Below are 18,630 nucleotides of genomic sequence, written 5' to 3' on the forward strand. Positions count from 1 at the left end.
GAAAGCAAAAGGGCATAGAGGTCAAGACAAAGAGAAGTAAAGAGGGCCAAACTTGCTTTTATGACAAACCCACTCTCGATAACAAACTCACTCTCATGATAACGACATTAGTCCATTTGTGAGAGTAGAGCCCTCATCATCTATTGATCACCTCTTAAAGGTCCCACCTGTCAATATGATTTGACTGAGGATTAAATTTCCAACACATGAACTTTAGGAGAGACATTCAAACCATAGCATTCTCATGCTTTTTCTAATTCAAATACTTTATTGGCTTTAGACACAAGAGGTACTAAAATAGATACAGATTCAAGCAGTTATAGGCTACATTTGAAATAACATAATGGAATGATCAGTCCTTAGGCTAATATGTTAGTTTATTTATTTAATTTTTTGGCATGTTTATTTAGCCACGGGCTTGTTCACTCCCACTAGTTTTTGGCAGTTGTCCTCCAACACTTTATGCCTTCCTTAATATACCGCAAGTGGATCACTTGCTATTCCTCGTTAAACATTTAATAATGTTCCATATCTTAAATTGGTTTCTCTTTGGATGAGCTTTTCATTATTGACCCTTCCTGAAACTCCAATTAAGATACAAACTAGATATTTATGATGATGTATGATATTCTTCATTTGAAACCCCCCAATAAAATTATTTTTGTCCAATACCTCTACTACCCATAATTGTACATATGGGCTACACTGGATCATCTGCTTTGAGAACATTTATTGTCTTATGTTCATTCATCTATGGGACCCCCACCATGTTCAAAGCAGTGATATCCAAAGGGTAAAATTCCTAGTAAGTATGGATAAATAAAATATTTCATAAGGAAAGCCAAAAGCCAAGGATTCTTCTCTCATTTTGATTTTCCTTTTCAATTCAGGTGGCAACTGATGTTATTTTTATTAAGGGCTATAGTTTCCTCTGTAACAAACAGCCGTATTGTCAGGTTGATTCTAGAAATTGTTTGAGTACCTCTGTTCTCTGAGAAGTTTACAGATACCTGGATTGAGGACTGGGAGCTTGAGCCAGGACTCCATTAGCTTTAGGGATGATTTCAAAGTACTTCTGAAGAGCCAGTCCAAAAGGAACGATCCTTTTTATGGTACTGTTAAATCTGGTCCAAAATTTTTTTGTTTCTTTACATCAGGACAGGGGAAGGAAGCATCAATACCAGAAGAAAGGGAAAAAACTATGTTCTTCAAAGACTGAGAGAAATTTAGGTACTCTCCAAACCATTAACTAGGGATACTAAGAAAGCAGATAAATATTTTAATTTCATTATTAAAAACCTGATTTTATTTATCTAAGCTGTGAAATAATTTTTATTAGGAATATAATAAGTGTCAATAATAATTTGATTGGAATGGCATAATTCAACTACTAAAAGGTGAAATCAAGGATTGAACTGACTTTTCAGTATGTATACATACATGCATACATACGTTTGTATTTATACATACATTTTTTATTAAATGTTGAGAAATTACAGAGAGAGAGAGCTATAGCAATTTAAATCATGTTTTTATATTCTCGTCTAATTTTGCAATATAAATGAAGTTTGAAAACTAAACTCACACATTTAAGAAAATGTCTTCAGGCTCTTCAGCCTATACAATTTTTCTTTATAATTAATTACAGGGTGAAAATGCTTATAAACAATTTGCAATGTCAGTTGACAGCCTTCATGTGTATGGTTTATCTCGCTCACATTAATATGTACAAAATATCATAAGCTCCTCTTAGGCATATCTAGCAACACCAACATCTTAGGGATATTCAAAAAGTTGTAAGGTTAAGGGAAGAGTTTCCACTGCATTAAAAAATGTTTTTGTTTTATTTTTAAGTTACGGAGACTTATTGTTAAACTTGCTTTCCAGCATTGCTTCTAGTTGCTCTAAGCTTCTAAGAAATCTAAACTTTGAAAGCTATGATAATAAGCCATTTTTAATGTACCCAAAGAACAAAATAGGTATGCGTGAAGGTAAGTACAAAACTTAAAAGTAATTTGTTGTTATCCTTCCCATTAAGCAAAAAAGATCTGAGTTTGAATTCTGGTGCATTCTCTTTTTGAGAGGGCAAGTTATTTAAAATTTTTCAACATTTTGAGAAATTTTGAAACAGAACATTTTGAAAGAGAAAAATCAGAGATTTCTAAATCTCTCTAAAATCTCACAACTCCCTAAGTTGTGAGAATAACATAATTTCATGTATACATATATTACCTTACAAAAATAAGGCATTAAATAAATGATAGCTAAAATTATTTTTTGTGTTATCAGGAAAAGTGTGATTATAAGGGCAGGAAGTGGCATCTAAATCTGTAAATATAGGGACGTTGTTTATCTGTAGTAGACATAGGCTGTTTTGTATTGTCCTGAGCCACAACACAAGTAAAAGAAGTTTATATGTATTAAATTATAGTTGGCCCTTTAACAACATGGAGGTTAGAGTTGCTGACACCCTTTGCAGTCCATAATTTTCATATAACTTTTGACTCCCCAGAAGTGTAACTACTAATAGCCTACTATTGACTGAAAGTCTTACTGATAACATAAATAGTCAATCAATACATATTTTGTATGTTATATATATTATATACCGTATTTTATGAGAAAGCAAGCTAGAGAAAAGAAAATGTTATTAAGAACATGAGGAAGAGAAAATACGTTTATTATTCATGAAGTGGAAGTGGATCATCATAAAGGTCTTTATCCTGTCATCTTCGCATTGAGTAGGCTGAGGAGGGGGACAAATAGGAGGAGTTGTGGCAGAGGTGAAAGAAAATCTGCGTGTAAGTGGACCTGCACAGCTTGAACCCATGTTGTTCAAGGGTCGACTGTATTTTAAATACAGCTCAATTGCCTAAGAGTTGGAATAGCCAGCACTGTTAAATAGGAGGGACAGGTACAATTTTGTATAATGCAGAGAACTCTATCTCTAGTAATTTTAAAGATAATTCACAAAACAATTTACATTTGCATTTTTGTAACACTTACCTTTTAGAAATGATGGTGTGTATCCGTAAGTTCAAAAAACAATTTATTACAGTGGTTAGAAAATAAACTTTGAAAGCAGCCAGTGATACGCTAGAATCAGCCCTTGAGATAATTATTAACTAAATATTCAGATATTGCAAACCTGTAGTTAAACCATGGGCAGCTTGACATTGGCCATGGTGAGGCATTTACACCATAGAAATTGACAAATGCTATGAATCTAGGTCTCCCCTCCAACACCTGGTTTACCAGAAACTACTGATTCAGACACATATCTGTTTAAATGTCAACTTTAACACTTAATGGTTTATAGCCTTTAGTAGCTTATCTTGCCTTTCTTTCTTGCAACTTCCAAATATAGAAAATGATATAATTATTTATAGTCATAAGGTTGCTTTGGGAATGGAATTAACTATATAATCATCTATTGCTCATTCAGTAAATGGTAGTTCACAGTAAGAACTCCAAATCATAAAAAAGACAACAAGAAAGAGAAAATCAGAAACTAAAGGAAAATGAATAAGTTTCTGAGAACAGTGAATTTTTGCTGTATTAACAGGTATCATTGAGCAATAGATTCTAGATATATAATAGAGAGAAAAATTCAGTCAAGTCAATGCTTCACTCACCATGAAGAGACTGTTAGGTGATTGTTCACTCTCTCCAAAGGGTGGGATAGGAGAATCAGTTCTACTGGACATGCTTTCTTGGTTAGCTTGTTGCTCTGGGATCGGCTCATATAAGCTATCCATAGAACCTTCCTGCAATACAGAGATTTATGAGTTAAGAAATAACAGAATAATTATTTTCCTTGAAAAGATACCTAATTTATCCACCCACCTTTATATAGTACTTTATTAAATTACCCTGGGCATAGGGATTAAGAGTTTACAGTATGCTAATTTTCAACACTGAACAATACAGTAAAACCAGGAATTATTACACAGCCAGGAGTTATTATTCCCACCATTATTATGGAGCCAAGAATTTAAAAGATTCTAAATGTTGCAGAGGCAGGCACACAATGAGGGAATTCCTCAAGAGGCATGTTTAAAACATTAAGTTCAAAGAACAGGCCAGCCATATGCAGAAAACTGAAACTGCATTACTTCCTTACACTTTATATAAAAATTAACTCAAGATGGATTAAAGACTTAAATGTAAGACCTAAAACCGTAAAAACCCTAGAAGAAAAAATAGGCAATCCCATTCAGGACATAGGCATAGGCAAAGACTTCATGACTAAAACACCACAAGCAATAGCAAGAAAAACCGAAATTGACAAATGGGATCTAATTTAACAAAAGAGCTTCTGAACAGCAAAAGAAACTATAATTAGAGTGAACAGGCCACCTACAGAATGGAAGAAAACTTTTGCAATCTATCCATTGGTCAAAGGACTAATATCCAGAATCTACAAAGAACTTAAACAAATGTATAAGAAAAAAACCATCCCATCAAAAAGTGGCTGAAGGATTTGAACAGACACTTCTCAAAAAAACATATTTATGCAGCCAATAGACATGAAAAAATGCTCATTATCAATGGTCATTAGAGAAATGCAAATCCAAACCACACTGAAATACCATCTCTTGCCAGTTAGAATGGCAATCATTAAAAAGTCAGAAAACAACAGGTGCTGGAGAGGATGTGGAGAAATAGGAATGCTTTTACACTGTTGGTGGGAGTGTAAATTAGTTCAACCATTGTGGAAGACAGTGTGGTGATTCCTCAAAAATCTAGAACTAGAAATACCATTTGACTCAGCAATCCCATTACTTGTTATATATCCAATGGATTATAAATCACTCTACTATAAAGACACATGGACATGTATGTTTATTGCAGCACTGTTCACAATAGCAAAGACTTGGAAACAACCAAAATGCCCAGCGATGATAGACTGGATAACAAAAATGTGGCACAAACTGTGCAGTCATAAAAAAAGGATGAGTTTATATCCTTTGCAGGGACATGGATTAATCTGGAAACCATTATTCTCAGCAAACTAACAACACAGCATGTTCTCACTCATAGGTGGGAGTTGAACAATGAGGACCCATGGACATAGGGAAGGGAATATCACACACTGAGGCTTGTTGGGAAGTGGAGGATGGGGTAGGGATAGCATTAGGAGAAATTTCTAATGCAGATTGTGGACTTATGGGTGCAGCAAACCAGCATGGCACATGTATACCTGTGTAACAAACCTGCCTATTCTGCACATGCACCACATAACTTGAAGTATAATTTTTTTAAAAAGGTCAGAAAAATAAAAACAGACACACAGACCAATGTAACATAATAGAGAACCCAGAAACCCATTGGCACACCTACAGTGAACTCATTATTGACAAAGCTGTAAAGAACATACACTAGGGAAAAGATAGTCTCTTCAATAAATATTGCCAGAAAAACTAAATGTTCATATGCAGAATAATGAAATTAGGCCTCCATCTATTAACATAGAAAATAAAATCAAAATGGGTTCAACACTCAAATCTAAGACCTCAAACTATGAAACTACAAGAAAACATTAGGGAAAAATCTTCAAAACATTGGTCTGGGAAAGGATTTCTTGAGCAATCCCCCACAAGTATAGGCAACCAAAGCAAAACTAGACAAGTGGGATCACATGTTGAAAAACTCCTGTACAGCAAAAGATACAATCAACAAAGTGAAGAAAGAACCCACAGAATGGGAGAAAACATTTGCACAATATCCATCTGATGTGAGATTAATAACTAGAATATACATGAAACTCAAACAACTCTATAGGAAAAAGTCTAATAATCTGATCAAAAATGGGCAAAAGATTTGAATAGACATTTCTCTAAAGAAGACATACAAATGGCAAACAGAATTATGAAAAATGCTCAACATCATTGATCATCAGAGAAAGGCAAATCAAAACTACAATGAGATATTATCTCACCCTTGTTAAAATGGATTATATAAAAAAGACAGACACTTTCAAATTCTGGTGAAGATATGGAGAACAAGGAACACTTGTACACTGTTGGTGTGAATATAAATCAGTACAACCACTAAGGAGAACCATTTGGAGGTTCCCCAAAAACCTAAAAATTGAGCTAACATATGATCCAGCAGTCTCACTACTGGTTATATACCTCGCAAAAAGGAAAACAGTATATCAAACAGATATTTGCTCTCCTATGTTTGTTGCAGCACTGTTACAATCTAAGATTTGGGTGACAGCTAAGTGTCTACCAATAGATGAATGGATAAAGAAAATGTGGTACATAAAAACAATGGAGTACAGTTCAGCCATAAAAAAGAATGAAATCCAGTTATTTGCAACAACATAAATGGAACTGGAAGTGATTATATTAAGTGAAATAATCCAGGCAAAGAAAGACAAACATTGCATGTTCTCAGTTACTTGTGGTATCTAAAAATCAAAACAACTGGACTCATGGACATAGAGATTAGAAGGATGGTTACCAGAGGCTAGGAAGAGTAGTGGGGTGCTGGGGGTAAGCTGGGGATGGTTAACAGACAAAAAAATTGAATGAATACAACCTACTATTTTATAGCACAATAGATTGACCATGGTCAACAATAACTTAATTACATTTTAAAATAATTTAAAGAGTGTGACTGGGTTGTTTTTAACTCAAAGGACTAATGTTTGAGGGGATGGATACCCCATTCTCCATGATGTGCTTATTTCACATTGCATGTCTGTATCAAATCATCTCATGTACTCCATAAATACATGTATCTACTGTGTACTTACAAAAATTTTAAAAATTTGAAAGAATGAAAAAAAAACCAACGGCAAATGATACACACTGCAACACACACACACACACACACACACACACACACACAGCAGTTTCATTCACCTTACCAAGGAGCTATAAGGATAAAATAAATACAAGATATGCTTTGAAATAGCAAAAATATTTTACAAATACAGTCAAGGAATTAATATTAATGTTTAGAATGTCAATATTGAAAATATTATTTTATTCATTTTTATCCTTGTAAAATGAATTTAAAATACATGTAATTGGATTTAAAACCATTGTGTAATATACTGTAACTTGTTTGTGTTTGGAAAGCAAACTTATTAATCAAATTGACTTTTTGAAAGAATTATCTAGTTATGACATTATCTAGAAGCAGTCTTAAAAGAGAGAGGTATACAGTATATGCTTAGTATATTGAAATGTTCTAGGTGTATTAACGGGTAAGTAAAGGGAAGACTGGATGCCTTGTCTGTCTTTTGAACTTTCAGCCAATATAATTTGCTGTTTCCTCTTTTAAGTAACCCCTGTTCCAAACACATCACAAACTACTGGGAAAATGATGAAGAACTAAGGAAGTAATGAGTACTCTATACATAAACATGTAGGGAAACCTAAGAGAAACCCAAAGTCGTGAGTGAAATTAAAGTTTTAGACATATAAAGCTTCCACTCAAAAACAGACAACATCAGGCAGATCTTAAACCGTGAGGGGTAGCATACAATATATGTCCTCTACATAAGGCAAGCTCCATGAGGGAAATACAGGGTCTATAGTAGCAGTGGTTGAAAGGGGTCTGAAAAAAGCTTTTGCCAACAGCTGTTAGGGCTCTTGCTCACAGGAAGCCATGGAACTGAAAAGCAAAATTCTACAACATGGCCAGAAAAACAGGATATAAAACAGAATATACCAATGGTTTAGTGTCTATATCAGTAATAGTCCATATATTGTCTTGGAGTGAGATCTCTGGACCAGCTCTGGTTTTTAATTGGGGCATCAGAGAAACACGAGATTTTGCTTCACTAATAGATAAAGAAAGGTGACGAAGCTAGGAAAAAGAGAGAGAGAGAGAGAGAGAGACAGAGCGAGAGCGCAACAGGAAAGAGTTGTGATTCTAAATTATCCAAAGCACATGAAGAGATCAAATGCTGAGAAGGAGAGCCAACTGAATTGACAATCAGATAATTAAACCAATTCATTCCAGATGAAATTAAAATCATAAAACAGATGGAGAGACAATATAAGAAAGAATATATATAATCTTCAAAGAGCTAAATGAAAAAGTAATATTTGATTAAAAAGAAATAATTTATGATGAAATGGAAATCATTAAATAGGAACAAAGAACAAATTACAAAGCCTTGAAAATGAATAATATAATCACAGAAATTTATATTAAATAATCAAAAATTGAAATGAACTCTAGACCTTTCAAAAGAGAGAATTAGAAAATGCTGAGTTCATTTAGGGTGCAGCATAGAAGGATAAATAGAAAACATATGAAACACACAGGTAAAAGGTTGGAAGATGTATTGAAAGATGACAAAATGCTACTAACAGAATAAAAAGAAAATGGAACTTTTTTGTTAATGTAAGAAAAAAAGATCAATTTTAAGTATTAACATACTTTATTTTTTGTTGTTGTTTCCCTTGTTTTTTTGTTTGTTTTGTTTGTTTGTTTGTTTTGAGACGGAGTTTCGCTCTTGTTACCCAGGCTGGAGTGCAATGGTGTGATCTTGGCTCACTGAAACCACCTTCTGGGTTTAAGCGATTCTCCTGCCTCAGCCTCCCTAGCAGCTGGGATTACAGGTGCCTGCCCCCACACCCAGCTAATTTTTGTATTTTTAGAAAAGATGGAGTTTCACTACATTGGCTAGGTTGGTCTCGAACTCCTGACTTCTGTTGGTTCACCCACCTCGGCCTCCCAAAATCCTGGGATTACAGGCCCATAGTTTTCTTAATCCTAAGCAAAATATCAACAAAATCAAATAGTGCATCTAAAACCACATTATGACCAATCAGTGTTTAATACAGGAATGCAAGAATGCTTTAATATTTAAATATACATTAAATATTTAAAAAGAAGTTCATCTCAATAAATATTTAAGGCACTTGAAAACTTTTAATGTTTACTCACGTCAAAATCTTAGCAAATAGGAAAAGACAGGACTTCCTTAACCTGAGTAGGGTTATTTAATACACATTTCCTCATGAAAACTAAATTATAAATAATTATATGAGCATTAGAAATAAGAGTAGGATGACTGCTATTATAGCATTCCTACTTGTCAATATTATGGATGATAAAGAAGTTGAGAATAATATAAATGCTAAAGAAGGGAATAATTTATAAATTATTTACACAGATAATCTGAGAAAACCACAAAATATCTATCAGAATTCCTTAAGATCAGCAAAATTATTTATTTGGGTATCAACATACTAACAATGTATCTCTAAGTCAGCATAAACAAACTTGGTAAAAACATTCACAATGGCATCCAAATTTTTAGATCCCTAGCAATAAATTTAACAAAAGATGTGCAAGCTATCATAGGGAAAATTATAAAAAATTATTCGAGGCTATGAAAGTATTGAATAAGTAAAGAATTATCTATGTTTGTGGATAAAAAGACCTAACACCATAATGAAGTCAGTTTCCTCTAAAAATGGTATAAAATTCAAATTCATTTCAGTCAAAATCCCATCCAAGATTTTCAGATTATTTGATAATATGAATCTAAGTTTATATTTTAAAAAAAGACAAAATCCAAACTTTGAAGGACAAATGCAGAGCAGGGTATTCTTCTGAGTAAGACATCTACTTGGCAGTAGAATTATTAATATCTTAATAGGTGTTTAAAAGAACAAGTAAAAGGAAAGGGATAGAAATAAGCCAATGGGATAGAATAAAGAGTCCAAATAAAGACAGAGATAGCATTTCAAATTATTGAAGAAATTGTGCAGGGATAATTGATTTGTAACCTCATTGGTTACAAAAACATGTTAAATGCAGTTACTATATGATGAGCTCAACAAGAAAAATCACCAGGCTTCAAATGAGCAAGTTTTCTAAAAGCCTCATCACACGTAAAACTCTAAGAAAAAACGTGGAGTCACAATGGCATATATAAAAGGGTATTTCTGCCTCCTTTTTGAAAGATAGAGCCCATTTCAAGTTTATAGATCCAAAATAATAGCAATCACCATTAATAGATTATTTATAGTATCCTTGGTTCAGAATGGGTAGTTCATTAAGTTTCTGCCTTTATATTTCTCTTAAAAACCCCATTTACCAAAAGATTTACAATTTTCCCCTACACTTAAATAAGAGATGTTTAACTCTTACATTCTTTCGTTAGTGGTAATCTTTATGTGACACATATTGTTTAAAATCATCTGCTTCCCAGAGATTTAAAGGTCAATGTATTTACATATACTTTCATTCTTTACAATTCAGAAATCTTTCCACTAAATCAGTGGTTTTCTTCTCTTTTCTTAAATGCAGTGTCCGACATGTTCACATTCCTACAGGCATGGATAAAATATGTTTTGGATTTTGCATAAAATCCTGGCAAGAGCTGTAATCCCACCCCTTCTTCAAAGCTTATAACAGCACAGTAGGGTGTCACAACACCCTGGCTGAGAACCTATGCTAAATTATTCTGCATATTTATTCCACAAGAAGGAATAAAAAAACACCTAAGATAATGTTTATTTTTTCCAAGAACCTTGTACACATTTTCTTATTAAAGCAATTGAATTTGATAACATAAACTTTGCAATGATTCAACAAAAGACCAGAATTCTTGATGGTTTCGTCTAATATATTATACTTCTGAGCAAGTAACTTCTTAAGGACAACTTTAACAGATAGAAAAGAGTTATTGAGTCCATGAGCCAGGACTTTGAGGCAATCCTTTTCAAGTAAGCGCTCCATTCCCTGTATCACAGAGGAAGACAATCAAGCTCATTATATGGTTATACATCTTTAGCAGCAGCATTACAAACGTATGTCACACCATGCTATGTTATAGAAACATTGCCATACTGATTATATTACCATTCAAAATAATTTCAGAATGCAATCATCTTTGGTGCTACACTGCCTCTTTCCATGGGAGGTATATTCATATAAACCACATATAGCTCTTTTAGATCAACTAGAAAAGTATGCACAATACCACTTAAATCACCTGAAATGGGATTTATGCCGTCATATTTATATGGCACAAAGCAAAGTAGGGAGCTGGCAGTTATTTTGTAAATTGGACTATATAGGCAACAAGAACTCGATGATTCAGCCTCTCACAACTCACAATTGCATTTTATTTTTCAGTATGCTCTAAGATTAAATCCCTTATCTTGGCTTAAAATGCCTTCTGTTTAGGTATTACAACGTATGTCAGCACCATCTCTACCGCTTATGTTAATCTTATGTGCAATTTGAAAAGAAAACAAACATCAGAAGTACACCATTTTATTTTCCCAAATGAGAGGGATCTCCCATCGACATCTTGAAAAACCAATGAATAGACATAATGCCCTGCTGTAAACACAGATAGAAATGAATAAAATTATTTTTGAAATCCATTTTTAAGTATTGGCAGATGGTCACAAATGCAGGTTAGAGTTATAAAGTATTTTCACATGCATGACTACCTGATAACTTTCACGGATCCACTTCAGAATAAGGGAAAAAAAAGGTAATAATGCGAAAATGAATTCGAGAGACACTTATACTGTTGAGTAAGCATATCTTCAGGACTGGATTACCCTACTGTACCTTGCATTTACAGTGTGGTGCAACTCACAAAACTGCCTCCATGGAAGTTTAACCAAGCCAACATTGAAAGAAATTCACTACTCAAAGAACAAAGAAGAAATTTTGATTCCTGGGATATCTCAAAGCAAAGGAAGCTACACAAAGTCTGCATATTTTGCAAATTTTTTTCTCATACTCATAACAAACAGAAGAAAACTATTTCTCAAAAATACTGTTCACAAAACATTATACTCAGAATTCAGCAACAAAATGCTAAAGACCTAGTAATTGATGCAGTTCTTTTTATCACTTGTTTTTGAGTAGAGTTGGCTTAAGTGCTTTAATGAAAGCATCCTTTCTCACTGTTCCTTTTGATGTGAACTTTCAGAGATTATTAAGTGTATTAATATCTTCATATAGGAAGTTTAGAATATATCCCAATTTCATTCCTTTTATTTGACACAGTAAAATTAAAATGAGAACATAAATGGTACAAATAAAGTAACTTACCAGCGAAATGCAGAAAAGATTCATTTTGATCAGCTTCACTCTCTTGTTGCTCTGCTTTAATGAATACGATTGCCCCCTTGTAGCTCTCTCTTGCCTTCACAGCTGTTTGGCCAGTTCTCATGGGAGATTATGACAAAGTAAAATCCCTGCCATAATCCAGGGCATTCAGAGATCATTATCAAATAATATTGGTCTTTATTGAACAAACAATTTCCTAAATTAATGAAGAACCCTGACTCATAAAATGAGAGAATGAGACTTACCATGATCTGTGTACACAGATTTCAAAGGTGGCAATGATAGCCCTAAAACCTGCAGTGAAAATGCATTGAAAACAACTACAGGCCTAGCTAACTAAATGGAGTATTGACGCAAACCTGGAAAAAATATTATTCTTCAGGATAAAAGTAATATCTTCCTTTTAAAAGTGGTAGGTCAAGGGTTTATCTCATGTTCCTTCCCATCTCCCATTCCTATTTTCTCTTTCAACAATTTACAAAACGTTTGATTCCTTACATGACAAGATATAGAGATAAACACATTTTTACAATGGCAAAATATACAAAATGCATAAATCTAAAATTTACCAGAATAACCTTTTTTTTTTGAAACAGAGTCTTGCACTGTTGCCCAGGCTGGAGTGCAGTGGCACAATCTCAGCTCACTGCAACCTCTGCCTCCTGTGTTCAAGTAATTCTCCTGGCTCAGCCTCCTGAGTAGCTGGGATTACAGGCACCCGCCGCCATGCCCAGCTAATTTTGTATATTTTTAGTAGATATGGGGCTTCACCATGTTGGCCAGGCTAGTCTCGAACTCCTGACTTCATGATTCGCCTGCCTCAGCCTCCCAAAGTGCTGGGATTACAGGTGTGAGCCACCGCACCCAAACAACTTTAACCATTTTTAAGTAAACAGTTAAGTAACGTTAAATACATCTACATTGTTGTGCAACACCACTATCCATCTCCAGAACCATTTAATCTTTCCTAATTCAAACCTCGTACCCGTTAAACACTGACTTCCAATTTCCCCTGTCACTCAGTCCCTGGAAACCAACTTTCTACTTTCTGTCTTTCTAAATGTGACTACTCTACGTGCTTTCTGTAAGTGGAATCGATATTTACCCTTTGGTGACTGGTTTACTTCACTTAGCATAATGTCTTCAAGGTGTGTCCATGTTACAGCATGTGTCAGAATTTCCTTCCTTTTTATTTTTATTTTATTTTATTTATTTTTTATTTTTTTTTCTTAGTATGCTATTTATTAATATTTAAACAATGAGCTCATACATTGATAATTATGACCCAGTGGATTTTTTAAAAACTTTTTTAAATCATAGAAAAAGATGTACTTTACATTTTGACCCAGTATATACATATATCTTTTTTTTTTAATTTATTTTTTTAATTTATTTTTTTTTTTTAATTTTTTATTTGATTATAGGTTTTGGGGTACATGAGCAGAGCATGCGAGACAGTTGCGTAGGTACACACAAGGCAGTGTGCTTTGCTTTTCTTCTCCCCTTCACCCACATTTGGCATTTCTCCCCAGGCTATCCCTCCCCTCCTCCCCCTCCCACTGGCCCTCCCCTTTTCCCCCCAATAGACCCCAGTGTTTAGTACTCCCCTTTCTGTGTCCATGTGTTCTCATTTTTCATCACCCACCTATGAGTGAGAATATGCGGTGTTTCATTTTCTGTTCTTGTGTCAGTTTGCTGAGGATGATGTTCTCCAGATTCATCCATGTCCCTACAAACGACACGAACTCATCATTTCTGATTGCTGCATAATATTCCATGGTGTATATGTGCCACATTTTTCCAATCCAGTCTATTATCAATGGGCATTTGGGTTGCTTCCAGGTCTTTGCTATTGTAAACAGTGCTGCAATGAACATTCGTGTACATGTGTCCTTATAGTAGAACGATTTATAGTCTTTTGGATATATACCCAGTAATGGGATTGCTGGGTCAAATGGAATTTCTATTTCTAAGGCCTTGAGGAATCGCCACACCGTCTTCCACAATGGTTGAACTAATTTACACTCCCACCAATAGTGTAAAAGTGTTCCTTTTTCTCCACATCCTCTCCAGCATCTGTTGTCTCCAGATTTTTTAATGATCGCCATTCTAACTGGCGTGAGATGGTATCTCAATGTGGTTTTGATTTGCATCTCTCTGATGACCAGTGACGATGAGCATTTTTTCATATGACTGTTGGCCTCATATATGTCTTCTTTCGTAAAGTATCTGTTCATATCCTTTGCCCACTTTTGAATGGGCTTGTTTGTTTTTTTCCTGTAAATCTGCTTGAGTTGTTTGTAAATTCTGGATATCAGCCCTTTGTCAGATGGGTAGACTGCGAAAATTTTTTCCCATTCTGTTGGTTGCCGATCCACTCTAGTGACTGTTTCTTTTGCCGTGCAGAAGCTGTGGAGTTTCATTAGGTCCCATTTGTCTATTTTGGCTTTTGTTGCCAATGCTTTTGGTGTTTTGTTCATGAAGTCCTTGCCTACTCCTATGTCCTGGATAGTTTTGCCTAGATTTCCTTCTAGGGTTTTTATGGTGCCAGGTCTTATGTTTAAGTCTTTAATCCATCTGGAGTTAATTTTAGTGTAATGTGTCAGGAAGGGGTCCAGTTTCTGCTTTCTGCACATGGCTAGCCAGTTTTCCCAACACCATTTGTTAAACATGGAATCCTTGCCCCATTGCTTGTTTTTGTCAGGTTTATCAAAGATTGTATAGTTGTATGTATGTTGTGTTGCCTCCGGTGCCTCTGTTTTGTTCCATTGGTCTATATCTCTGTTTTGGTACCAGTACCATGCTGTTTTGATTAGTGTAGCCTTGTAGTATAGTTGGAAATCCAGTAGTGTGATGCCCCCCGCTGTGTTCTTTTTGCTTAGAATTGACTTGGCTATGCGGGCTCTCTTTTGGTTCCATATGAAGTTCATGGTGGTTTTTTCCAGTTCTGTGAAGAAAGTCAATGGTAGCTTGATGGGGATAGCGTTGATTCTGTAAATTACTTTGGGCAGTATAGCCATTTTCATGATATCAATTCTTCCTAACCATGAACATGGAATGTTTCTCCATCTGTTTGTGTCCTCTCTGATTTCGTTGAGCAGTGGTTTGTAGTTCTCCTTGAAGAGGTCCCTTACGTTCCTTGTGAGTTGTATTCCAAGGTATTTTATTCTTTTTGTAGCAATTGTGAATGGCAGTTCGCTCTTGATTTGGCTTTCTTTAAGTCTGTTATTGGTGTAGACAAATGCTTGTGATTTTTGCACATTGATTTTATATCCTGAGACTTTGCTGAAGTTGTTTATCAGTTTCAGGAGTTTTTGGGCTGAGGCAATGGGGTCTTCTAGGTATACTATCATGTCGTCTGCAAATAGAGACAATTTGGCTTCCACCTTTCCTATTTGAATACCCTTTATTTCTTTTTCTTGCCTGATTGCTCTGGCTAGAACTTCCAGTACTATATTGAATAGGAGAGGTGAGAGAGGGCATCCTTGTCTAGTGCCAGATTTCAAAGGGAATGCTTCCAGTTTTTGCCCATTCAGTATGATATTGGCTGTTGGTTTGTCATAAATAGCTTTTATTACTTTGAGATACGTTCCATCGATACCGAGTTTATTGAGGGTTTTTAGCATAAAGGGCTGTTGAATTTTGTCAAATGCCTTCTCTGCATCAATTGAGATAATCATGTGGTTTTTGTTTTTGGTTCTGTTTATGTGGTGAATTATGTTGATAGACTTGCGTATGTTGAACCAGCCTTGCATCCCCGGGATGAATCCTACTTGATCATGATGAATAAGTTTTTTGATTTGCTGTTGCAATCGGCTTGCCCATATTTTATTGAAGATTTTTGCATCTATGTTCATCATGGATATTGGCCTGAAGTTTTCTTTTCTCGTTGGGTCTCTGCCGGGTTTTGGTATCAGGATGATGTTGGTCTCATAAAATGATTTGAGAAGGATTCCCTCTTTTTGGATTGTTTGAAATAGTTTTAGAAGGAATGGTACCAGCTCCTCCTTGTGTGTCTGGTAGAATTCGGCTGTGAACCCGTCTGGACCTGGGCTTTTTTTGTGAGGTAGGCTCTTAATTGCTGCCTCAACTTCAGACCTTGTTATTGGTCTATTCATAGTTTCACCTTCCTCCTGGTTTAGGCTTGGGAGGACCCAGGAGTCTGGGAATTTATCCATTTCTTCCAGGTTTACTAGTTTATGCGCATAGAGTTGTTTGTAATATTCTCTGATGATGGTTTGAATTTCTGTGGAATCTGTGGTGATTTCCCCTTTATCATTTTTTATTGCATCTATTTGGTTGTTCTCTCTCTTTTTTTTAATCAATCTGGCTAGTGGTCTGTCTATTTTGTTGATCTTTTCAAAAAACCAGCTCTTGGATTTATTGATTTTTTGAAGGGTTTTTCGTATCTCAATCTCCTTCAGTTCAGCTCTGATCTTAGTAATTTCTTGTCTTCTGCTGGGTTTTGAGTTTTTTTGATCTTGCTCCTCTAGCTCTTTCAATTTTGACGATAGGGTGGCAATTTTGGATCTCTCCATTCTCCTCATATGGGCACTTATTGCTATATACTTTCCTCTAGAGACTGCTTTAAATGTGTCCCAGAGGTTCTGGCATGTTGTGTCTTCGTTCTCATTGGTTTCGAAGAACTTCTTTATTTCTGACTTTATTTCATTGTTTACCCAGTCAACATTCAAGAGCCAGTTTTTCAGTTTCCATGAAGCTGTGCGGTTCTGGGTGGGTTTCTGAATTCTGAGTTCTAACTTGATTGCACTATGGTCTGAGAGGCTGTTTGTTATGATTTCAGTTGTTTTGCATTTGTTGAGCAGTGCTTTACTTCCAATTATGTGGTCAATTTTAGAGTAGGTGTGATGTGGTGCTGAGAATAATGTGTATTCTGTGGATTTGGGGTGGAGAGTTCTGTAAATGTCCACCAGGTTTGCTTGCTCCAGGTCTGAGTTCAAGCCCTGGATATTCTTGTTGATTTTCTGTCTGGTTGATCTGTCTAGTATTGACAGTGGAGTGTTAAAGTCTCCCACTATTATTGTGTGGGAGTCTAAGTCCTTTTGTAAGTCATTAAGAACTTGCCTTATGTATCTGGGTGCTCCTGTGTTGGGTCCATATATGTTTAGGATCGTTAGCTCTTCTTGTTGTATCGATCCTTTTACCATTATGTAATGGCCTTCTGTGTCTCTTTTGATCTTTGTTGCTTTAAAGTCTATTTTATCAGAGATGAGAATTGCAACTCCTGCTTTTTTTTACTTTCCATTAGCTTGGTAAATCTTCCTCCATCCCTTTATTTTGAGCCTTTGTGTATCCTTGCATGTGAGATGGGTTTCCTGGATACAGCACACTGATGGGTTTTGGATTTTTATCCAATTTGCCAGTCTGTGTCTTTTGATTGGTGCATTTAGTCCATTTACATTTAGGGTTAATATTGTTATGTGTGAATTTGATACTGCCATTTTGATGCTAAGTGGCTGTTTTGCCTGTTAGTTGTTGTAGATTCTTCATTATGTTGAAGCTCTTTAGCATTCAGTGTGATTTTGGAATGGCTGGTACTGATTGATCCTTTCTATGTGTAGTGCCTCTTTTAGGAGCTCTTGTAAAGCAGGCCTGGTGGTGACAAAATCTCTGAGTACTTTCTTGTTCACAAAGGATTTTATTTTTCCTTCACTTCTGAAGCTCAGTTTGGCTGGATATGAAATTCTGGGTTGAAAGTTCTTTTCTTTAAGAATGTTGAATATTGGCCCCCACTCTCTTCTGGCTTGTAGTGTTTCTGCCGAGAGATCTGCTGTGAGTCTGATGGGTTTCCCTTTGTGGGTGACCCGACCTTTCTCTCTGGCTGCCCTTAGTATTCTCTCCTTTATTTCAACCCTGTTGAATCTGACGATTATGTGCCTTGGGGTTGCTCTTCTTGCGGAATATCTTTGTGGTGTTCTCTGTATTTCCTGCAATTGAGTGTTGGCTTGTCTTGCTAGGTGGGGGAAATTTTCCTGGATGATGTCCTGAAGAGTACTTTCCAGCTTGGATTCATTCTCTTCGTCCCCTTCTGGTACACCTATCAAATGTAGGTTAGGTCTTTTCACATAGTCCCACATTTCTTGGAGACTTTGTTCATTCCTTTTTGCACTTTTTTCTCTAATCTTGGTTTCTCGTTTTATTTCATTGAGTTGGTCTTCGACTTCAGATATTCTTTCTTCTGCTTGGTCAATTCGGCTATTGAAACTTGTGTTTGCTTCGTGAAGTTCTCATATTGTGTTTTTCAGCTCCTTTAATTCATTCATATTCCTCTCTAAGGTATCCATTCTTGTTATCATTTCCTCGAATCTTTTTTCAAATCTTTTTTCAAGGTTCTTAGTTTCTTTGCATTGATTTAATACATGATCTTTTAGCTCACAAAAGTTTCTCATTACCCATCTTCTGAAGTCTAATTCCGTCATTTCGTCACAGTCATTCTCTGTCCAGCTTTGCTCCCTTGCTGGTGAGGAGTTTTGGTCCTTTCTAGGAGGTAAGGTGTTCTGGTTTTGGGTGTTTTCCTCCTTTTTGCGCTGGTTTCTT

At 35.5% G+C, this 18,630-nt stretch overlaps 1 protein-coding gene across 3 annotated transcripts in view; it reads right to left on the reverse strand.

The window, feature by feature from the left end:
* The window catches only part of SAMSN1 (SAM domain, SH3 domain and nuclear localization signals 1), a 555,105-nt gene that overhangs the window by 136,287 nt on the left and 400,188 nt on the right, over positions 1-18,630 (reverse strand). For 2 of the 3 annotated variants that reach the window (XM_078358566.1, XM_054248946.2), the window contains exons 10-11: positions 12,055-12,200; positions 3,636-3,767 (exon numbers count right to left, since the gene is read on the reverse strand). In XM_078358566.1, the coding sequence (XP_078214692.1) occupies positions 3,636-3,767; positions 12,055-12,078 (156 nt within the window). In that variant the 5' untranslated portion in view covers positions 12,079-12,200. Of the gene's footprint in view, positions 1-3,635; positions 3,768-12,054; positions 12,201-18,630 lie in introns of those variants that run through there. The other variant, XM_078358567.1, reaches the window with a different exon arrangement.

The sequence above is a fragment of the Callithrix jacchus genome, chromosome 21, assembly GCF_049354715.1.
Source record: "Callithrix jacchus isolate 240 chromosome 21, calJac240_pri, whole genome shotgun sequence".
Classification (NCBI taxonomy): Eukaryota; Metazoa; Chordata; class Mammalia; order Primates; family Cebidae; genus Callithrix; species Callithrix jacchus.